Source organism: Hoplias malabaricus, chromosome 16 (genome assembly GCF_029633855.1).
Source record: "Hoplias malabaricus isolate fHopMal1 chromosome 16, fHopMal1.hap1, whole genome shotgun sequence".
Classification (NCBI taxonomy): domain Eukaryota; kingdom Metazoa; phylum Chordata; class Actinopteri; order Characiformes; family Erythrinidae; genus Hoplias; species Hoplias malabaricus.
The window spans coordinates 15062079-15086952 of NC_089815.1; the positions used below are offsets into that span (position 1 = coordinate 15062079).

The 24874-nt window shown below is 37.4% G+C and overlaps 1 protein-coding gene across 8 annotated transcripts; it reads right to left on the minus strand.

Annotated features, from left to right (window-relative positions):
* Nucleotides 1-6180: 6180 nt before the first annotated feature.
* tnfaip8l1 (tumor necrosis factor, alpha-induced protein 8-like 1) lies at nucleotides 6181-22370 on the minus strand. 8 transcript variants are annotated; one of them, XM_066648242.1, is made up of 4 exons: nucleotides 17181-17310; nucleotides 15829-15932; nucleotides 14695-14756; nucleotides 6181-10189 (listed from the first exon to the last, which is right to left on the minus strand). In XM_066648242.1, exon 4 carries the CDS (start codon nucleotides 10182-10184, stop codon nucleotides 9624-9626), a length of 561 nt encoding a protein of 186 aa, XP_066504339.1. In that variant the 5' UTR covers nucleotides 10185-10189; nucleotides 14695-14756; nucleotides 15829-15932; nucleotides 17181-17310; the 3' UTR covers nucleotides 6181-9623. The 8 variants fall into 8 exon arrangements, 6 of the variants coding, with proteins under 6 accessions (XP_066504339.1, XP_066504340.1, XP_066504341.1 ...); XR_010795781.1 differs by lacking the exon at nucleotides 6181-10189 and adding an exon at nucleotides 12718-13437; XM_066648243.1 differs by lacking the exons at nucleotides 15829-15932; nucleotides 17181-17310 and adding an exon at nucleotides 22108-22370.
* Nucleotides 22371-24874: the final 2504 nt, after the last annotated feature.

The following is a 24874-nucleotide window of genomic DNA, read 5'->3' on the forward strand; positions in this document are numbered from 1 at the left end:
TGAATATGCCATTATATTAAATTGTTTGCAGAATTATGATGGATGAGCCTCTCAGAAAATAGTAGTTCTCACTAAACATTCCTTCCTCCATGAAGCAAGTGAATAGACAGTACTTTTCCAAAAGAAAAAAAAAACACTGCATTGGTATTCATTTATTTACATTACATTAATATACAGCGTGGGTCATTTATATGGATAAACATTAATAAAATGGGAATGGTTGGTGATATTAACTTTCTGTTTGTGGCACATTAGTATATGGGAGGGGGAAAACTTTTCAAGATTTGTGGTGACCATGGTGGCCATTTTGAAGTCGGCCATTTTGGATCCAACTTTTGTTTTTTTCAATGGGAAGAGGGTTATGTGACACATCACACTTATTGGGAATTTCACAAGAAATGGTGTGCTTGGTTTTAATGTAACATTATTCTTTCATGGGTTATTTACAAGTTTCTCTTTGTTTACAGCCATTGACATGTTGCAGAGGTTAACACGTAAGGAGCGGATAGAAATTGTGTTGATGTCTGGTGAATGCAGTAACTGGGTCATTGCAGCAGATTTCAAAGCAAGACACCCTACGAGAACACCCATCTACCATGCTACAATTAGCAAACTGCTTGCCAAGTTTCGTGAAACTGGTTCAGTGTTGGATTTGCCAAAATGTGGATGCATGAAAACTGTCACTAATGAAGAAACATCAGTGGCTGTCCTAGCTTCATTCAGCAAGAGCCCACAGTGTAGCACTCGCCACATGTCACTGGAGAGTGGCAGCAGTTGAACATCCCTTTGGCGGATATTATCCATCCATCCATCCATTATCTGCAACCGCTTATCCAATTTAGGGTCGCGGGGGGTCCAGAGCCTACCTGGAATCATCAGGCGCTCCAGGAATACACCCTGGAGTGGACGCCAGTCCTTCATAGGGCAACACAGACACACACACATTCACTCACACACTCTCACCTACGGACACTTTCGAGTCGCCAATCCACCTGCAACGTGTGTTTTTGGACTGTGGGAGGAAACCGGAGCACCCAGAGGAAACCCACGCGGACACGGGGAGAACACACCAACTCCTCACAGACAGTCACCCGGAGCTGGAATCGAACCCACAACCTCCAGGCCCCTGGAGCTGTGTGACTGCGACACTACCTGCTGCGCTACCGTGCCGCCCACTGGCGGATATTAGCTACTCACAAATGGCACCCTTACAAACTCCAGCTGCTGCAGCATCTCAACGAGGATGACCTAGATCGGCGCAATGAATTTGCAGAATGGGTAAAACAAAAATTGTAACAGGACCCTCAGTTTATACAGAAGATTTTGTTCAGTGATGAGGCAAACTTTTATGTGAATGGTGAAGTTAACAAACAAAACCACCGCTATTGGTCTGACTCTAACCCACATTGGATAGATCCCTCCAAGACTGTTGGAACAAAAAAAATTATGTTATGGTGTGGTATATGCGGTACAAAGATAGTGGGGCCATTCTTCATCTATGGAATCCTCAAGGCCACTGGATATGCAAAGTGAGTTTTTCCAGCAAGATGGTGCACCACCACATTATGAGTGTCAGGTCCGAGCATTCCTTGATTTCCTGGAAAGTGGATTGGTCGTCATGGGCCAGTTGAATGGCCCCCAAGGTCTCCAGATCTCAGCCCCTTAGACTTTTATCTTTGGGTTTGGGATTGTCAGAGGGTTGCACTGACAATCCAACACAATGGACAGCACTTTGAACACATTTTATAAGTGGTCAGAAACTTGTAAATAACTCATGAGAGAATAATGTTACATTAAAACCATTTCTTGTGAAATTCCCAATTTAAGTATCCATTTAAATGGCCCACCCTGTAGAAAGCTGTAAATGAGGAACACATAATTCCCGACGAACTGTCCTGATTGGGACAAAGCCCACAGAAATGAGCTGTGGAACAGCATATCCTGTAAATGATGGCACTCCCACAGTTTTCCTTGGGGTGACTAAAGTTTTGTAAAACAGAACTCCAACATCAGTTCCTCACTATAATAAAGCTTGTTAGCCTAAAAGTACGCAAAACCACAAAGCAATTTTTAAAATGTAGTATGAAGCCTTCCTAGAATAGAGGCTTCCTGCAGAAAAACAGGTACAAACTGCTTTTTGATACAATTGATTTCCGTAGAAATGTTAGACAAGCAGGTTTCTACATACATATCTTGCCATATTCACATCGTATATCAAATCAAATAGTGAGTATATTGTAGCACTTGCAGAACTTAAAGACAAACTCCTTGCAGGCCAAGTACATTCTAAAATGGCAGCAGTGGACAACGGTTAAACAATTGGTTCTCCATAAGTGCTACTGATAAGCTCCTTTCAGGCAGGCAGCCCCTGACAATGTGCTTCCCCAGACGCACTAAACCCTCCAGGCAGTTTGGTCAAAGGGCCTGCTGTACATCTTGAGTCATGCTGCTGTGATTTCTGCAAACACTCAGCCTTCAACCCATCACCCACTTGCTATGTGTGTGTGCCAGAAATAGCTGGGGAAAGAATAAAATACTCAAATTGCTTCATTTTAAACAAGTGTGCAGTTACTTGGCCATTGCTACAAAGATTACAACACTAACTGCCTTGTAAACACTATTAATCTAACAATGTAACGTCGTATTATACTCCTGTTGAAAATAACCATGTGTACCTTTAAAGTCATATTCATACTCAATGCTCAAGGCAGCATGGTGGTGCTGCAGGTAGTGTTGCTGTCACATAGCTCCTGGGGTTGTGGGTTCAAGCCTCACTCTGGGTGACTCTCTGTTAGGAGTTTGGTGTGTTCTCCTTTTGTGGGTTTCCTCCCACGGTCCTAAAACACTTGCTGGTAGGTGTCCATAGCTGCGAGTGTCTGTTGCCGTGCAAAGGACTGGAGACCCCACCATAGTGTGTTCTTGCCTTGCACCCAGTGGACACTCCTACACACAAAATGCAACTACTTTAAGGTGCAACATTAGAATAGCTTTGAACAATAGAACAATGGGATGCTTTGAGAGCTTCACATGAGCTTAAGTTAAAGTATAAAATGTGGAAGGATTCTACAATAAAGGGTATTAAATGCGACATTCATGATTGTAGTCAAAAAGCACTTAATTAAATAAAATTTTGAATATGTTTCCCTAGCATTTGCTGCTCTGCAACCTGGCTGCATGCTGGAAACCAGTCTAATGTGTTTATGAAAGCCAGCTATAAGTAAATGAGTAAAAAAACTAAGTGGCTCAATCAGACATGCTATACTTTCTATCTGTTGGCAGATAAATTGCAAAAAGCTTCTGAATGTAAATAAACCGGAGAGGGCTGCAGTTCTCCACAGTTACATTACAGTACACATTCCATTTAATGAAGAATTTGTACCCTTTGATGCATTAAAGGGTTCTACATTTATGGAAAGCTTTTTCACCTAGATGTTGGAACATTGCTGCGAGGATGGTGAGCATGGTGGAAGATTATTTCTAGATTACACACCCCACTCCAGCCCATCCCAAAGATATTAAATGGTGCTCCATTACTTCAGAGAATACAGTTCCATGTTCCACAGCCCAGTGTTAAGGGGCAATTATAATCTTCCAGCCTATGATTTCATTGCAGTTGGTGAGTTTAGACTAATTTGCAGGTGCTCTAATGTTTCTCTTTTATTTCATGCCTTTCTATGGAGATTATCCAAGCTGTGTTTGCATTACTGAATACCTCTGTCCATCACGGGTGCATCTTGAAGTAGCTGAATTCACTAAGATGTGACTAAAAGAGAGAGAGAGAGAGCAGCAGCATAATGACTCAACACCTCAATACAAAAGTTAAACCAGTTATCTAAAGGATTTTGTTTATTCTTAGTAATTAACCAACTATGTTTGGTTTATGCAGCATAATTTTAACTGTATTAGAGGCATCATGGTTCCCTTTATTGCCAAGGAATTGCATAATAATTTAACAGACACTGTGGAAGTTGAGTTGAGATGAACCAGATTGCATAAGCCTGGTTCTTTGTAACTGATCATCATCTGTTTTTTCCCTCTGTCTTACAGGAAGAGCCGTGTGGTAATTCTACTCGGCCTGCTTGTCATTAAGACACCGCTATAATGGTCACGTGGAAGGCAGCAGCATACATTTTGCAAACCTCTAACTGGTCTTTGTGAGGTCATTTGTATTGTCAACTCAAAATTTTGTTAAAAACACAGCCATTTGTTTGCAAACCAAAAATTTTTAAAACATTTCAAAACTGTTTCTAATCTCTCAAGTTAACATCCCCTATGGTTTGAACTTCCCCCCCTGCCCAGTTCTTCATAAAAAACATTAACACATTTTTGGCTTTCTTCCTCCCCATCTCCCCCACCCTCCGCCTCTTTTAACTCAAGACAAACATGCCAGTCTTTTCTATTCTCAAAGGATGCTCGAGGAGATCGAAAAACAAAAAGAATTTGCCTGTCCTTAAGAAGCTGAGTCTCAGGTAACTGTCACATCTCAAGCAGCAGCAGCCGGATGGGATAGGCATCAGCATACAGGATGGAGGCAATGTCAGAAAGGCAAACCGAGAGGCATGTGAGGGGAATAACAAATGACATACAGAGTGCTTGCAGGCATTCAGATCCAATCCTGCTTCCACAGGAATAGCGGCGGTGCTCCTGCTGATGGTTTTTTTTTCCTGCAGACCGGAACCACAATTTGATGATGCTTTACACTTACGCTGAAATATCATAATCCTTTACTTCATGTAACTTCAATACTGAACATAAATTAATACTAGTCCATAGTAGTAGTATTTAACTACTCTGTTAAATAGAGCACAGTCTTATAGGCATAAAGCATGAAATGAAATAACATCAACAACAAGGTCACCATGCTTGATGCCAAGTGTGGGCTAGAAGGGTACAGAGGACCCAGACCAGTGGACTGTAGGGAATTGGAGCTTCATTTCTGTTGGACAGGGGTTTGTGAACCAGAAATAATCATCCAACATCAAGAATCTTCTCATGGCTTTTAAAATATAGTTGTAAAGCATTCCCAAAAGAAAGGGAAACCCTGTACAAATGCATTTAATTTCAGAAGAAATGTTGGTTCAGCAGCCTTCCCCTCCCTCAATTATTAGTTGTCAGTTATAATCATCAAATTAAAATAAATAAACACTTGAAATATATCAGTCTGTGTGTAATGAATGTGTATAATATACAAGTTTCACTTTTTGAACGGAATTACTCAAATAAATCAACTTTTTCATGATATTCTAATTTTATGACCAGCACCTGATTTTGTTATTAGTGCTGGCCCAGAATATTGTGCTATTCATTCGTTGGGTAGGAATTCGATTGATAATTTTGAGATTCGGATATTCGTTTTTTGTTTTGGTTTGTTTTTTTGGATAACGTGGCGATAAAGGCAACCCTCCATTCCACATGTATTCAGCCTTGTCAATGTAAAAGTCTTGAACAAAGCCCAAAACCACCTAACGCTACAGCAACCTACTTACAACGAATCATGGCAAAGCTACAGTTCATTTTGTCAGCTTCATACACAATGTTGGTTCCAGACTTGCATCCTTCATGTTCTTCACTTCATAAATTTCATACTCTTTAAGGCAGATACAAGATGGTCTCTCATGAAAGTTGGAGCTATCCTCTTTCCATCAGAGCAGTATTATTATGTCAAATCTGGAGGAATATTGAGGAATCTGCTTCAAATTCAAAGCACAAAAATAAAATGCAGAAATATGAAAGAAAAAACTAAAAAATAAATCATTCAACAAATCAATGGGCTGGTTATTGGGATTATGGACATATATCCCATATAAAAAAATAACTAGTATTATTCAGTTATTTGTTTAGATTTCTATACACTATAGGACATATTTGTAATCTTTGATTTTGGTAAAAACAAAACCACTTCTACAAAAATATATCTGTGGTAATACAACTTGAATGTATTAACCTGGCTTCACAGAATTCCTGAGCTTATCCTGAAACTAACAAGTTCTCCACTATATTCATCAGTTACCACATGAAAATAAAACTTAGAAATAGGGCTCTAATATGTAAAGACACTTCAACTCAGGTAAAGAGGGAACAAAGCTTTTTTTTTTTTTTTTTACAGTAATCTTACTCCATAGCTTTACACCTTAAATTAGAACACCTCCACAAAGCTCTGGTTTATTTGTGTACATTCTGTGCCTTTAGAGGTTAGCAAGTGACTCAGCGAGCAGAGCCATGCTTAGAGCCGAAGTGCAGCCTTAAATTTAAAGCGGGCACGGAGCGCTGATTTTCTGAACAATGGGGCTGGCCCCAAGTTTTTGGATATTCTGATATTTGTATGTTGGGTATGTATTTGGTTTCTAATTTTGAAGCTTGGATATTCTGTTTTTTTTTGGAGAGGGGGTGGTGCGGTGGCACAGCAGGTAGTTTTGCAGTCACACAGCTCCAGGGACCTGGATTCCTGCTCCAGGTGACTGTCTGTGAGGAGTTGGTGTGTTCTCCCTCTGTCCGCATGGGTTTCCTCCCAGAGTCCAAAAACACACGTTGGTACGTGGATTGGTGACTCAAAAGTGTCTGGTAGGTGTGAGTGTGTGAGTGAATGTGTGAGTTACTCTGTGAAGGATACCTCCAGGGTGTATTCCCGCCTTGCGCGCAATGATTTCAGGTAGGCTCTGGACCCACTGCGACCCTGAACTGGATAAGCGGTTACAGATATTGAATGAGTTTTTTGGAGAAATGTTATAAAGGCAAAGCACATTCGGGCTCTCCAGGAGTAACAGTACTCTGCCCACTTCACACTTATTCAGGCTCATCAAAACAAAAGTCTTTGTGCAAATGAAACCTAAAACTCAGTCATAAAACAGCCTACCATGCTAAAACAACACACTTACCATGAAGCGAGGTGACACAACAGTTCATTTTGTCAGTTATGTGCCCGAAATTTGAGCCCCAGCACAGGTTAGAAGCAGATTTTGTTAAACACCCCACTCCCCCCGAATATTTGAATATTCACAGAAGTTCTGAAGCCCTAAAAAAAAAAAAGGCAACACACAACACAAGCAGATTCATTTCTTTTCTGGCACTTCTGACCTTTCCTTGACTAACCATTTTTCAATTCCGCATGTGTTTTGAGAACTGATCCAAAGCTCAAACTTCTCTAAACACATAAGTATGTGTTGGAAGGGAAAACGGTCAGGCAGATACTGACTCATGCACTACACTGCAACCCAATCACAGATCATTCAAAAACAGGCAATACACACTAAGACCTGTACATACAAATAAGAAGAATAAAACACAAAAATACAATAAGCCAAAATGACTTGTTCAAGTGGGGGGAAAAAAGTGAACACGCCAATGCTGTACCACAGTTCAGGGATTAGTAGGTCATAATCTAGGCCACATGCATGCTTTAATCTACTAGACCCCAAAAACATTCTAAAGAAAATATGCATTAATACACATAATAGTATTTTATAAATAAAATAAAGAGATGAGAGTCTAGTCTTGTAAAAGTGAAAAAAAAAAAACCAGCTCAGAAATATGGAAACTACCCTAAAAGGACCTTGGATAACCTAGCTGCAAAGTTCCCCTTCACAAACAAAGCATGTAAGTGTGTGTGCAAATTTGTTTTTGTAGCACTCCAGTTCCAAAGATTTAAGTTTTTTTCCACCTTGTGTTCTTACTACTGTGAACTGTAAATGAACTTAAACTGTGATTACTACTCGTGTGGCCAGACTCAGGTGCAAGTCTGTTTTTGTCAAAATCCCATGAGTTAGTGCACATTTTAATATTAATGCCATTAGTTTTTATAAAATAATGTATTTATGTAGGTACAGTTTGGATATGTACATTTTTATGCTGAATTGTTAAATCAGAAGATGTGCTGATATTCTGCTTCAGGACTGTGCTAGAGAATTTAATGAAGACAGAACTGGACAGAAGTTGAAAACAAGAGCAGCACTCCTACTTTTCTCCCCTGAAAAGAGACACTGCTGTCAAAAACCAAAGCCTCTCTTTGGCAGAGCTGTTTTTCAGTACGTGTAAATAAAGTCACTGCAGCAGACAAAGAAGAGAAGAAAAGCACTTAAGTGTGGGGAGAGGTATAAGGTATTTGACAAGAATATAAAATTTTCAGGCAAATAAAAGTACACATTATGCAATATATGTATTTCTTTCATTCCCAATAAGGAACTGCATCAGGGTAAAAACCACAGACTGAATCAGTCAAGGCCATAAAAGCATAAAGCCATTGCAGAGCTGCACAATATGGATTTATATTTAAAAAAATAGCATAGAACTTGTTCTTTTAATATACACTACATGGCCGAAACACTGGAAACATACTCATCCAATGTCACTTCTTAAATTAATGCTGAAGCAGGTGATTTTTCTTAAAAACACTTCTTTTTACGTTTCTTGAACTACCTTACTGATAATCAGTAAATGAAATGCTCTAATGATATAAATAAAAACACTCATGTATTATATAGGCTCTAGGATTGTGAAAAACAAACCTATACTTCACATTGAGCATGTTGACTTTAAGGTCACAAGAAGCTGCTCCAGAAAGTCTCACACATTTCTACTGATACACAATCAGCTTGTGCATAGCTCACTAAGGATTGTTAACAGGTAACTTAATACACAACAACTTCTGGACATATAGTGTATTAAAAGAGCCCATAAAATGTGACAGTTAAATACAAGCCTAGATCATTGGCTAGAAATATTTACATTTGTGTTAGATCACAGCTGCAGCTCTTATTCGAAAAATATCTAAGCTTGTTGAGGACAGTCACAGAGCAAGAACAAAAATAGTGCTTTGTTTGAGGCTCATTTGCATGTCGCAGCCTTCTGCGATAGCAGTGTTGGAAAGGGAAATATTGTGATAAATGTTAAATCAACAATATATTGTGCAGCCCTACAACAGGCCTACAATGTGGCCACTTTCACAATCAAACTGGTTTATTATATGTATAATAACCCTCAGTTCTCATCTTGGCCTCCGTTGTTCTCACATGGCTCACACAGGAATTAAATCATAAAAAGATTAGAAACTGTATGCAATGAGTCTGTGTATATAGGTCCTTTGATCACTCCCAGCTGGTCTGGCATTTTTTGTAATCAAAACATAAAAGGGTGCAATGTAAACCTTAATCCCATATTAGAGATGAAACATTAAAACCAAAACCTCCTTCATAATTGACTAGTGCATAAAATATTTGACTACAGAATTCCTCTCGTAGCAATGCTGCACCAAGAAGCATAGGAAAGCATGTCCATCTGCTCCTTCAGCGTTTCCCTTGAATTAGAAAAGGCCCCTGAATAATCCAGCCATATAGGAGTGAGGGATTAGAATAGGAGTCATGCTTGTCTGCTGTCTTTAATAGCTTAAGCAAGAAAACATGAGGGTGTGGCATTATCATGGAAAGACCACTTGGGCCAACTATATTCATCAGGGCCCCTCCCACACAAAGTGTAGTGGGCCAGAAACAGCTTAAAATCTCTTTGGTGGACTAGAGGCCAGCTGTGCTTGACCAAAAACAGATAATTAAAACATTCACATACAAAAGTTAAAAAGGACATACAAGACATTAAAAAAAAAAAAAAAAAGCTTTTAGGGGCAAAAAACAAGGTCAGAGGCTGCCTTCATCCAGCATCTTGTTGACCCCATCACAGATTCTTTGCAAGTGGGCCCGATAGACCTCAGAGGGGCTGTACAGTGCAGCCAGGAAGTCACAGTCTGAGAAGTGGTTAAAGACATGGTTGACCCGTGCATGAGACTTGGCTGTTAGGTGGCGGTTGATGGCCTGGTGCAGCAGATCCCTGCAGTCATTCAGGAGACTGCTCATTACCCGTCGGTCAAAGGTGAAGTCGATTTGGTGAAAGCTGACCGCTGTCATGGCCAGAGTGTGCACCTTCTTGCGGAAGCGCTCCACCAGCTCCAGCTCCTCATTGCTGAACTGACCATTGCGGTAGAGGACCCCCAGCTTGACTACCATCTTTATGAGGTTCTTGATGATCTTCTGTGCCTCCTTTCGGTTGCGTGTGTATTCCTTAGTGACACGGTACAGCTCATCCAGGACCTCGCTGCTGGTATCGTCGATAAAGAGGCTGGCCACAGTCTTGTTTGCCATTTTGCTCATCAGCTTCTTCTGGGCCTGGAGGGCCAGGCTCTTCGTACTGAAGGAGTCCATATTGTCTGGAATTAGAAAACAAAGAGGAGATCAAAATGAGACATGGAAAAAAAAAAACAACGTATTATGCAACATGCATAGATTTTAGAATAAAAATGGTGGGCAACATGATATTGCTATTGTAATACATTATTAGGAAGGCACTGGGGATGGAACAGTTCATGCTCTCACACAGCCAAGGTCCTGTGTCTGAGGGTTTCTGCAGTTTGGTGTGTTCTTCCTGTGTGTGAGGGTTTCCTTCGACAGACTATAAACACCCACTGATAGGTGGACAGGCCATGAAAAAAAAAAAAACAGGTGTGAGTGTGGAGTGCCCTGTAACAGACTAGCGCCCTGTCCAGGGTGTGTTCCTGCCTTATGCCCAGTGATTCCAGGTAAGCATTGGACTGACCACGACCCTGAACAGAATAAGCAATTACAGATAATGAATGAATGAATTAATTCAATTACCCTGATAAATGATTTGTTATTTTGAGCGTTTTGTTATGGAGAAGAATTGAAAAACAAACTGAAAACAAATCACAATGGGGGGAAAATGTGAAATGAAACACACTTCACGCTATTCCATAGTAACATGCAGAATACCTGCTGAAATTAAAAGCAAAACCACTAAAGTCTTCTCATTGCATGATCTCATTCCTGCGGGGAAAAGAACCCTAAGCATTTGATTTCGAAAATAAAAACACTTATATTTCATTAAAATGATTTAATGTTATTTGATCATTTAATAGATACACAATGTGTGTGGATTAACATTTAAAGAATCACATACCAAATGTGTTCCATACCTAACTTAACAATAACAAATTTAAAATGCAGTTAATCCAACTGCACTGTATTCCATTGTGTGGCGCTGTGAACTTGCCAAAACACAACACATGATTGCATTTCATCAAGTGCAGTATTTGTGCCAAAATGAGTTCAATGAGAATCCTCTACTGAATTTGGGGTATGACCCATGGCTGTTACTTGCATCATGTGATTTAGTAAAGTTTATCTGCAATGAAGTGCCCAGTCTTTAATTATTTTGTCAAAACAGAATAGCTAGAGACAAGTTGCTGACTGGCAGGTTTGTTTAGAGAGACATTTTTTGTGATCAACTTTTTTTTTTTTTTTATTCTTTTCCACACAGTAAGCACTTTTTTTTAAAATGACAAACAAAATGTCTAATGCAAAAAAAGAAGGCAGTCTAGGCAGAAATATAAACTTGCTGCTCCAAATCACCTTTAATGATTTGGAAGCTAGGCAATCAATTCCATATTAAAATGGTGCTATAATTATATTTAAGTTTTTTATACCCCCTCTACTTTACATTATTAAGAATCTGATTGACTTTCCACTTTCAACAGGGTTGTTACATGCCACTTTGTTTCACTGTGAACAGTTTACATCTAAACGCATTTTCCTTTGTGCTCTAGGAGCTATTTGAAATATATATTCCTCTTAAAGAGGCCTCATTTGTCAATGTAGCAAATGTATTTTCACAAAATAACTAAATAACTTAAACAGCTTTACAAAAGACTAACAAGAAAATGGCAGACTGCAGGGATTAGTGTTAATTTAGGATTATTTGTGTATAACTATTTAAAATATTGTGATGTTTAATATAAAACTAGAGAAATTATTTTATTTTGTGAATGCATAAACGATATTAGATATTGATATTGTGATAATACTGATAACCGTCATAATTTTGCTGATAACAGGCTCATTCAAGCACTAAAAAAAGCACCTGGATTCTTTAACTTGTGTGTAGCCTCTTGGCTTTTTTTTTTTAAATAATAATGATTTACTGTTTACATTTTGCTACTTTGTGATTAAATATTAAAATTGGTTCTTTAAAACACTAGCTAGTCAATATTGTAATTATTAAGTTATTGCAGTGAAATACATCCAATTTTAAATGAAGCACTTCTACAGCAAAGTATCTGTCAAAATATAGACATACAGTTCATACATTTTCTTTTTAATCTGACAAAACACACTCCATGTTGAACCATTTCTGATTTTCTTCTTTGAGGGGATAGTTATCTGAAATAGATCTGAATTCTGACACATTTCCAAGTGTAAGCTCAAATTTGGTCTGTCTATGATGTGTGAAAGAAAGAAGAGGTGAAACATTACTGATGTTCCCCACATGTTGGTACGCTGTAATCTAATCTAAATGTCAGATGTAGTAAGGCGTGGGTCAAGTGTCATTACATTTGATTGGAGATTACTGTAAAACGAACTCATTTGTACATAATATAATTAAGCTTGATATAACCAAAAGACATGAAACAGTATTGTACAAATTGTCCACTTTTGATTATGTTGACTTAAGAATCATTTTTGCAAATATGATTTATCCAAATTTAAAAATGGTATGACAGTGAAAGTTTCCCCGCATTAAATTTTTGAATGGAATGCAAGGGATAATTCAGATGTAATGCACATAATGTATAAAGCATTCCATTAGAATATAATATGGATATTAATAGAGAAATAAGTGTAGGTTGGTATTTGGAGATAAATACTGAGGAAGGGGGGGGGGGGGGGTTATGCCAGAATGGGAACAGGAACTGTGGGGTGTTATGTTCACAGACAATACTCATTCATCCAACTTAGTACAGCAGATGTTTATCTAGACTTCCCTGTGGCCTAAGGAAACAATTTCCAGCACACACCTGCTTGGGGACACAATAATCAATGATAAAAACAGAACATCAGCATGCTGAAAGGAAACCTCAGTTCTCAGAACGTTAAGATTGTTTTCATGGGACATGTTGCAGGTTTGAGGGCATGAGAAGCACTTGGAAAATTGTGCAGTTTCTCACCAGCACAATGAAGTTGTTTTGTAATGTAGTTCTTTCCATTAGAGCAATCTTGGCAATTGCTTAGAATACTGGGGGCTGCATACTTCGAAGGACACATTTATAGGTTGATTACATCCCAGCAGTGCGACTATTCTGTCTCATTTCTGACTTCTTCACATGTGGCCAACAAACGTGTCCATAATAGGTTCAATTCTGGACGGTTTAATCAGAACATAAGTAACAACTGCAATAGAAACATTTCCCAGTTTCTTTTACTTTAGCAACGTTTTTTCTTTGTTTTTTTTTTAATTGTCTTTCTCATGTATTTGTATCAGAAAATTTGCTGGAGTCTTCTCTACACAGACAGACACATTTTCTTCGCTGATTGAATGTGTGCGCGGCTGATGTCACCTGCTCAGCTCACTGGGACTTGCCATTCTCAGCTCAGTTTCTTGGATCTGGAGAGTCCATTAATTTTCCGAAAAAGAAGATAAATAAGCAATGAATCAACACCTGACAGTAATTTAAGTTTTAAATTTGTATATTAGCCACAATGCTAATCTGGGCAGACACTGCTAGCAACAAACCAATAACTGAACCAAATATTTTGTCAATATATACTGCATATATTTCATATAACTCTAATGCCATTTTTTTTCTCTTTCACTTGTTTGTAAGTATTTTGAAAGCAAATGTCTTTCAACATTAACATTTCCATATACCCATTTCTTTATTCACCAGAGATTTTATTTATAAAATAACCACACACTATGTCAATCATGATTCAGGGTAGGTTTTAAAAAATTCTAAAAGTTTAGGGCAACATAATACTCTTATTAGACCATCTTTAACACTTTTCTAAACAGAAAGGATCCTAATAAAAGCAGACACTCAACACGAGCTACTGAGACAGCACACAGTGAGAGGGAGAGAGGGATAAAATTTAACGCTACATGCGCTTTAGAGATGGTCTCAAGTATAAGGTGCTTAGTTGAACAGGGGTTACATGTCATACGTTTTTTTTTTAAATCACTAAGTTTATTAAATGTTTAAAGAATATGCATAAATTAAAATGTGTGAAAAATACTTCAATTAAAGTGTGAACTAAAAGAGTTACACTAGAACCCCAAAATATATTAAATGGAATATTACGCTAAAACATCACCAAAAATAAGCTATATTAAACTATATCATGCAGTTTGAGCTTAAAGTATAATCGTCATTTTTGGATCTTCTAACTATCCTGTTTACAGTGATAGAACCTGACTGCTTTACTATGATGCATGAGACAGTTTATGTGCCAATCAAAAAGCAGAAAAGAAGAAATAAGGGGAAAAAAAAAAAAAAAAAAAAAGCTTTGTTTGGTTTAGATGGCTTTGAGTTTGGGTGGGCAGAGACAAAATTTGAGTGGGTAAGGAGTGGGACTGGGTATGCATGCTGTGACATTTGGTGCATTGCTGACCCTGCACAAGTCAAATTTTGCACCACGAAAAACAGCTGTCATTTAATGTTGTGAGGAGTTGGACTGACACAGATATGCCCCTACTCATAACCTCATGCCAGTCACAGAGCACATTCCCAAGTTTAGGCTTCTCACAATATATTGTTAAAAGACAAAAAAGCTATATTTAAAAATAAATAAATAAATAAATTAAAAAAAGCTCCTTTCACTTCATTCTATAGTCACCAGGAAGAAAAACACACAGGGAGCTAACCTCAGACTACAGTATTGACTTCTTTCTGAGGCCAGACAATTTTTAGTTTTCATGCATCCATCCTGGGGAGAAAAAAAAAACAGATTTAATTCTTGGTGAATTTGGACCTTGAGTTTAATTTTTAGAAATAACGAATTTAATCACATATCACAAAATTTGCTAGTCAATTATTTGCCAGCATTTTAAAAGCAGAGTTTAGATACAGGCCTATTTTATTAAACAAAATTAGCAGCAAACCTACACCTGGTATTAAAGGCTGAATATAAAACTTTAAAACTGTAAATGCACACAGTTCTCAAAACAACCATAGAATCATCTTCATAGTGGAGAGTGATGATAATACTGAGAGGATTTTTGAGAAGCATTAAATTCTTGATGTCTTGTTTCCATCATTGCTGTGAACAATCCTTGGAAAGTTAGGCCAGCATATCACATCAAACCACTTGACTTTAAATGGCTTTGTTTATATCTTACTCCTGAAGCTTGAAGACAGAAGAAATACCATGTCCACTTCTGTTCTGTATTAAACTGTATTTGCAAATCTACTGATTGTGGTGAATAATCAACTAATCCCAATGGTACAGTCTTTCAAGCATCCCATATTACCATAAAGGTCAAAGATAAACTAGCCTTTATATAAAACTGTATATACTGTTATACAATGTGTATAACTTGGTATGTCCACGACTATAGGTTCCTTACAATAATGCATCCAAAGGATTTAACATTGGTTCTTAATGAGACTGATCTTAATCAGATGGAATTTTTATTAAAATAAGAGTAGCAGTGTAATCAAGTAATTGGCAGCTCTAAATATATATTCACTGGACGCTTCACATACAATGAACGTGCACACACGTCTTCAGCAACAGTTTCCCCCTTATCCATGAAGGTAGGGCCTAAGTCTGTAATTTGTAACACTTGCTTCTTGAAAAAGAGCATATGACTCAGTATTGGACATGGAGCTCCTCACCTTCAAAATACAATTAAATCCATGGGAAGACCAGCTCTCATGGTACAAGAGCTTTCTCTTTTCCTAAACATTTTCTTCTGAATGGTGTTGTTTGCATTCCTTTAAAAGTGCACATCTAATGTATTTTCACCCTCAGTGGAATTGGGGAAAAAAATATATACCTAAATCACCAATCTTGAGAGAAACATAGCTCCACAAGCCAAAGCCACATAGACGGATCTATCCTTCAGATTACCCGCTGCTTTGCCCAGCCCAAAGAGAAATCCTTTGAAGAAAGACACTATGTGAGGCTAGCAGATACATGGTCATGCTTGGCTCTGTGAAAGGGGGAGGTGGAATAAAATAATAAAATAAATAAAACACAAACACAGGGCAAAAATTTAGAGATGCAATTTAGGCTTACTGCACCACCCTGCTGCGAGGAAAATGTCACATTTTACTAATGTACCCAAGAAATGCATTCTCTGAAGTAATGAATTTCCCAGGAATGTTTTTAGCTTTAAGATAAAGCCAGAGATCAAAAGCAATTTGTTGACAAAAAAAAGTGGATAATTTCAATAGGCAAATCTAAATCAAATTTATTTGTATAGCGCTTTTTACAACTGATGTTGTCACAAAGCAGCTTCACAGAATTCTAGTAAGACAAAGATTTGACATGAAATGTGGAGAGAAAAAAAATGCATCTTGAAGCTGAAACTCAAAGGAACATTTCTGCTAAGAAATGCTGTCTAAGCCTCACACTGCCAACTGTGGTACAGTAAAATGATTTTGAACCTCATCCAAGGGAACACTGGGTAGTAACCCGCTGTCAAGCACTGTCATTAGTGGTGAGTTTTACACAAGTGTGAATGAAAACAACTCAAAAGTAATGGCCAGGCAAGAGCAGCTGGTCTTAGTGTGGGACTACAGGTTACAAATGTCCCATTTAAAAAAAATAATAAAATCTAACAATGGTTAAAACACCAGTCAAAATTATTATACAAATATCCAGTTATTAGTTATTTAGGCTGACTTCCATCTTGCTAGCATTCTGTTATGTTTATGTCCCAACAAACAGCAAAACAATGTATTTAATCAGCTGTTTTGAGGTGGCAGCACAGAAATAAATTAAACAAAACTGCTTCCCAGGTGCTGAGGATGACTGCTGGCTGCCCTGTGTGTGTGGGTGTCTTCACTGCCACAGATTCATTAAATGCATGTCGTGCAATCATAAATAAAAATAACAATGCTGTAAATAAATTATTCATATGGTTAAACATGATGTAACAGTATTAGTAGACATATATGATGTGGACAAAGCAACACACTATACAGAGGTGGAAAACGAGTAAGTGTATTGTATTTATGTGTGGGTACATACATTTTTATAACTTGAAACGAACCTCAGGAATTTAAAATACAGGGGCCTTTACAAAAAAATAGCCAAGTAAGCTAGACTCTTCAATGGACCCTGAGCAAAGTGAGCCAAAGAGAGGCCAAGGTATTTCATTACCTAACCTGAAGTGAAACTCACCTTCCTGGATGTATAGGAGTACCTCCTCCATGTTTCAGGCTTTCAGTAACAGTACACTGCTTGGATTAAAGCAGAATGTAAAAAAGATCATGGACTTTAGGCCAGGCTATGAAGTTTCCAGCCACCATCAAACAGCTCTGTCTAACCCTGATTGTCTCAGGTGAGAGAGACTATGAGTAAGTGGATCCACCTGAAACCTCTACCACCTTTCTCTTCATGCCCTGCCCACTCTAGCCACATTGAACCAAGCTGCATGTTGCTGGAGTGGGCCCAAACAATAACAAACACAAGAAAAACTGCAATTTTTTTTGCCATCCCCTGCTCCAAAAAGAAACAATGGTAAGTGTATGCTGTTTGACTTCAAGATTTCAAGAGTGAGCCTAAAAAGCCAGTGAGGGATAGTTACATCCCTTTCATGTGCTCTCAATTCTCTACCTTCATTAGGCCTGTTTATGTAACACCAGGACACCAGGACTTTTGAAGTCAAGGCTCTGAGTGACATAGCTGAGTTGTCCTGCCATCATTCTCTCATTCAATCTGTGTCATTCTCAAAACACAGGCACACTGTATGTTTTACTATATATATATATATATATATATATATATATGTATTTATTTTTATTAATTACCAGTCTCGTTAGATCTACAAAAGCCAGCAGTGCAATTAATTAATAAAAATGCCACAAAACAGCTCAACGGATGAATAATGCATCGAACAATTTGAAAAAAATAAGGCTTATGTAGGAAATTGTGTCATTAGCTAAATATGACAGTGACCAAATGCTTGCACAACAAGGTGAAATCAGAAAATTTAAGTGGCAGCCTACAGAATACAAAAATACACAGCAGGTATGAATCTGGATTAATGTTTCTTTTGCATGTAGGTCTGTCTTTTTGCATAACCACAATTATTTAAGCCTGCGGCAATCATTTAGGCTGACTGCAATTATTTTACCTAACTGTTAGGTTTACACAAACAATTACATTTCAATAGACAATGCCTGGATGCATTTTCATTCAATGTGCACAAAAGCACATTTAGGACAACTTGGGTGCTCTGGAAGCAACAAGAAGTTGTATATTTTACATATTTTTCAACTGTGCACCATTATTGCAGATCTTGAGGTCTACATTTTATAGCCAAAATCTGGTGAACAAATGCTAATCCAAATTTTCTTTCGATATTTCTTTTAGGTGTCACAAACATTCTGTTCTTGATGAGTACATGGACTACAATAAATACATCAACAAATTGGTTTGAAATAAATGTCAAATATAAACATCTGAACAATGCTGAAAATTTTATCTTTAAAAAGCAAGCTGTAATACTGGCAGCAAATATTTAAAATGGGTATTGCGTTACAAATTAAAAACACAGGAGAGAGTTGCCTGCCCCCGCCCCCTCTGTCCTAGGCATGAAGCTTACAACGGTTGTCAAGATGAGGAAAACTGAACTTACATGAACAAGCACTAGACAATTTTTTGAACCTCATAGCTAAAAAGAATGGCCCATAATCAAACTATTTAAAAGTGAACAAAGGTGTTGTTTTCCAGTATTAACAATCTTCAAATTTCACTTGCCATATTCACCTGAAAAGTTTCATTAGAGGAGGCTAATGTTCTCTCTCTTCTGGGTTAAATGTCATTTTAGGAAGCAGATGTTTGTCACAGTTTACATATTTGAACATTTTAATTCCAATTTAAATGAGTCTGTTTACAAAGCTAATTGTGACATTATTTGCCAGCCTATTGTTTAATTTTTTCCCCACTTTACATATGAAATTATGCAAGCCTGTAAATCACAGCCACTTTTTTAAATATAACCCTTATTCCTTATTTGTTTAAAACACCCAACCAGGTATCCAACAAAAGCGTGTAGCAGTACACTTCCCGTAGAACATTCAGGATTGTTGGGTGGTTGGATCTGAGTGCCAGTAGACAGGACCTGGAGTCTGTGCATACATGTAACCTTCGTTGTTCAACTGTTTCTGCATACTCTAATGCTAGGGGCAGCATTTGGGCTTTTCAACTGTGAAAATCGAGCTTCAGGAGTCTAATTCCTTTCTGTAGCCGACCAGACACTATTGCAGCTGATGTTTGTTTGTTTGTTTGTTTGTTAGTCTTAGAACTGCCTGTGTATATAGGGGCATATGCAGGATACCTTTCTCTGATTTCAAGAAATCGCTGTTGAAATGTATTTGGCTGGGTCCCTGATTCTTTTTGAGAGATGTCCTCTGGAGAAAGAACAAGACATGGGGCCTATGCCAGCGGTTCTCAAACTGGGGGCTGCAAGTGGGCACTGGGGTTGCTGCAGAAAAGCATTAGAAGTTGTATCTTTTTTTTTTTTTTTGTAATTTTCACATCCATTTATCATTAATTTATTTGGCCATAATTTAAAATGTGATCCATGATTAAAAAAGAAATTATAATTTAAAAACATTTCACAATTCACTGTCGTTTGTGGTGACTTGGCTGGTTGTCTATACTTAGAACAGCGCCACATTGCTAGAAGCTTTGGGTGAGTCTGCAATTTTTGTGGAGATATCCAGCAAAATGGACAAGTTTCTGATAAGACCTGGATCTGGTCTGTTGAAATTAGTGTTGAAGAAGAGCCTACATCTGTTCCATAGGGTACATATATGATTGTGTGTAAACTCTATCTCTGCTGTTTCTATGTGGCTGAAGTTTAACTTGTCTGTACGTTTTTATTCACTTTGAATTACCACAGAAACTCGTTTGTTACTCGAGTTGTTTAGATTTGTAGCACTTTTGGTTTGTGTTTACTTGTATGCATCTCTGTAATGTGAGATATTTCTACCTTAAGTAATCAGAAATAGTAAAAGTCAGTCAATATTACCCAGCTACGGAGCAGGAATAGAGCAATGCCCTCATCATGGTTCATGTTTTTCAAACATTGACGGTCTCTGTCTTAAAGAAAAAAAAAAAAAAAAAGAAAAAAAAAACCCCAGATGCATTTTCTGTGAGAGGGAGAAACTGTATTCGGTTATAGCAATTTACTGACACTGGGCCTTCGTAAAAACACTCTATATATAAAATACAATATTTAGTGGGATTTTGGGTGTTAAATGTGGCTTGGAGAAACGGAAACATTTACACTTCAATTTATGGGTAAAATGTGTCAGACCTCCTGAGGAAATGTTTAAAATGGATCTTGAGTGTGTATATACCTGAATGTTTTTAAAAGTGGCTAACCTGTATAGGAACAAAATCCCGATAATGCAGATTTATTGAATGAGGTGTAACCAAAAAATATTTACACCTTCATTTCAATTTTTTATACAGTAATTAAACATCATGAAGGTGATGGGCCTATGTTGGTGTGCATAGAGTCAGTCAGATGAAATGCTATGGAGCAGACCACAGCTGAAAGCATTTCCTGTACTTTCTGCTGTTGCACAAAATTATATTTTATGAGTATGACTTTGTTTGTGCAAGGGATACATTCACATGCATGAAGAAAAGAAAAGCATGTTCTCAACTCTCAAGTCATTTCATTGACTTAACAGCTTGTGACATGAAGTAAAAGCTTTCTTCAGAATTGTCCAAGCCATGGAATACCACACAGAATGTCTTTTTAGTAACTGCCATAATAGCAGGTCATAAAGCCTGTAGATAAAGATCACGTACAAACCCACCAAAACCCTTATAACCACTGGTGGTGACGAATTTTGACCTCACTGCAATAAATATTTTAAGACCTCTTAAACCTAGTCAACATATGTAAAATTTCTCTTTCTGAGATTGTTAAAATGTATAAATGTTATACGTCTTATTTTTAGATAGTGTTAAAGCGGTTTAAGTGAAATTATGTAGAGAAGGTGTCTTATATGTAATATAAGATGACTTGGCTTCTTACAAACGTTTCATTCACAAAATGAGTTCCAATGTCTGAAATATACCATAATGTTACATTTTTGCCACATTGTCCACCCTTACAGCAAATGATCAGACATACAGTAATTGCTCCTTTAAGTCTACAGTAATTATAAAGCTTTGAATTAGCTGAAAGGTGCCTGTCATCTTATTCCAGATGTTAATTTAAAGGAGCAAACTGTTTTCTCTAAACATTATTCTTCACTACCTAATTAATTTTACATGCATCCAGTTGTCTGAATGTATCAGAGATACTGTTCCAAAGCTAAAATCCTAAAATTTTATATAAGGCTGAATCCATGTTTAGGGACCCACACTATGGAGCATAAACTATGTAATTTAGTCACTAGAAGGTAGTTTAATTCTTCATCTGTTGTGAGTTGCACTTTACAGAAAAAGTGTTAAAAATAATAATAAATCAATTGTTGTATTTTTGGTAGTAACAATTACAAACTGCTCATATAAGACCATGAGAAAGTTCATGTTGAAAATCAACTAGAGGTTTAAATTGGCGTGAGAGACATGTGTTTCCTGGGTTACAGCTGAGGCCATCATACACATTTTACTGACCAGCAAATCAGGTCACATCTCCTGTAAACGAGTTACTCAGGATGTCATTAACACATTTTGTTGCCATAGGCACTGAGACCAATTGTTCTCATTCCTTACTGCTCTTCATTCACTTTACAAGCTAATCACTGTTACACATAGCACAGGCTTATAAGTGTAGAACTATACATCTAAATATGGTAGATTACGTTAATATTAAAGTTTAATAAACAGGCTGAATGCCAAGCGTAAGCAAAAATAAAAACCAAAACTGACACTAAATGTGAAGTAAAATTAAGACAGATAATTTTTTAACAAATAAATATAGCTGTGAGCTTCTATGATCTCCATCTAACTCTAAATATCTAAGGTGAATTTAAAAGATTATCGTTAATATCCTGGGTTTGAGTTAGTCTATGTACATTTTATGGGTATTAGCGGAATCCAAAAAGTTATTTTAAAAGAGGGGAAAAGAAATGTTTACCTCCAACCTAAACCGGATGCAGGGGCGTCAAATCCGTGATAAGTTACAATCCCACTTTCCTTCTTCAAATCTCCATCTAAGAAATGCAGTTTGTAGCAGCCATATCACATGCACTAAGAAAAAGATGAAGCTCTAATGAAAGACAAGAGAAACGAGCTGACCTGGTCGGTTAAACTATACTTAGTGCCAGGCCAGCGGTGTAAATAATTGAAGTGTTAGAGATCGGTTACGAGAGTCTTTTCTGCTACATGACTCCGCCTATATGAAAAGTTTCAAACTTGTGAAGAGCTCCTAGAAACCAGAATATTGACACCGCATCTGACCAATTGCACATCAGACTCAGTGTACAGTCGACCAATTAGATGCGAGAAACCGTCCCGTTCGAAAAAAAGAGGTCATTTATTTTTCTCCACCCGTTTTCCGACAAGCCCTGCCCTTCTGTGTTGGGATTGGTTAGTGGATCACTTTGGCGACTCCTTCGCTTTTTTGTGCTAAAAACTATTTTAACTTTAAATAATCATGTCTTATAGTCTTATATAAATAACTGTTGTTGTTTTTATAAGTGAAAATTAAAGTACACTGCCATTACATATTTAATCCACAATTAATATTTCCTAATTTAAAATATAAAAAAATAAATATTGCAAACATTATACCAATTCTTATTTATTCAATATCAAAACATTTGATATAATAAATAAAAGTATAATACGAATATTGTTTAAAGTGATAAATTTGCTTTTTGCCATCCTCCCAAGAATTTCAAAACATTTGCACTTGTCTATTACTCACTCACACACACACCACACACACACTTTCAAACTATTAGATTTCATAACAGAGGTCTGATACTTTTTCTGACTAGTACTGTACATACTACATGAATCTCGATTTGACAAAAAACATAATGAAAAAAATACATACCTACAGAAGAATGTATTACTACCCTATATGTCCTAAAATTATGTAAACACCCATTGTTAATTAACTGGGCAGGTAGCATCTATAGAATACATCACGTGAAGAGAAGACATCTAAAACTAAATAGAGAAATGTACTTAATCGTATATGGATAATAAAGAATGTGTACAGTTTCACTGCGAAAGTTATGTTATATGAATACATACGTATATAGGTATATAGACTGGAGCTAATATAACGCCACTTTAAGATTGCAACACTCCCATCGTACAGCTAAAGGTGCCAGAACCCACGCTGTAATCTGACTGACAAACTGCCTTCTGGCAAATCCCAGCCCAAGAAGGGCGGAACCTGTCGGAAAACGGGCTGGAAAAAATAACGAACGGCCACTTATGGCTCCACTTCCAGTAATTATTATCTTTACCGTTTTGCCGCATGATTACCTGATTTATTTGAGTTTGTGAGAATTTCCCAGAGGAAATTGCCTTAAAGATAGAACAATGAAGTGGAACTCATGGACCTTGTGGACCTTTTTCCCTGCTGTAAACATCAGACAGCTGCTAAACCAAAAATTCATAGGCTGCTTTGCTACAGTCTTCACTCAAATGTGAAAAGAGTGAGGAATTGGCATTGGGGCTCCTAGCATTAAACAGACTAAAGTTAATAACAAAAACACAAACTATATTATTATATGTTTCTGAAATGTACTTAGCGTTGTCTTCTCTTGGAGAGGAAATGAAGCAATAGACGATTGTTGGCTGCTTTTATTTAGACCTTATTGTTTCCTTTCATGAATAGCCTGCTCTGGATATCCGGCTGAAGTTTTCTTGCATTTTTTTCTTTGCAAGATATTTTTCCCTTTTAAGATATGCATGATTTTATGGCCATTACACATCCTTTTCCTTTTTAACCCCGGTGTGCGTCCAATTCTAAAATAATTCAGCCAGCTAGGTTTCTGATTAATAAAACCTACATTTTTCTGAGTGTCTTTGATGAACAGAGAATTATAAATTCAGGCGGACCCTTGGACAAAAGGCCCCCATTCTATAGACCGTCATTGGCTATACTCTTCACCAAATCCATTGTAAATATCTAGAAGATTTCACTCATATTTATCTAATTTAAATGAAGATATTTTTATATTGTGACAATTTTCAATTCAATTCAATTTAACAATTTTCCCGTACATTCTATCTACAAACCACAGTAGGATTGGTTTGTGTCCACTCTTAGAAGCATAACGCCACCATGTGGCATGAGTTGTGCATTTACATTTGACACAAAACGGTTATACACGTATACCACTCAAATATTATCGTTACAGGTTCCCTCAGTCCGTGAGGACGACCTGAGTTTTTTTTTTCCTTCTCGATTGTGCAGATGCTGAGAGAAAGGCAAACATTTACTGGAAGGCTCTCTTTTATAGCAGATATAAATAAACAATAAACAGGTATAATTAACCCCCCCCCCATTTCAGCATCATTTAAGTAACTGGTAAACAATGACATTCAGATTGGTTTACCTGGTGATAGAAACCAGCAGTCACTATGTACAATGTTCAGGACAGCATCTGCATAGGTATGTTTTGTGTCGTGGATCATTCTCAGTGCTGCAGTATGTGATCCACCACACAAATTATACCTGCTCTCTGGTGGTCTTGTGTGTGTCCTGACTATTGAAGAACAGGGTGAAAGGGGCAAACTATTATGCAATTAAACAGACGGCGTATGATCGGTTATTGTAGAACTGTGTGTTTCTCTATGGTCAGGTGAACTGAGAAAATAAAGTGAGTGTAGAGACACAGAGGTGGTAATAATATTCTGATATGACTGTATATACAGCAAAA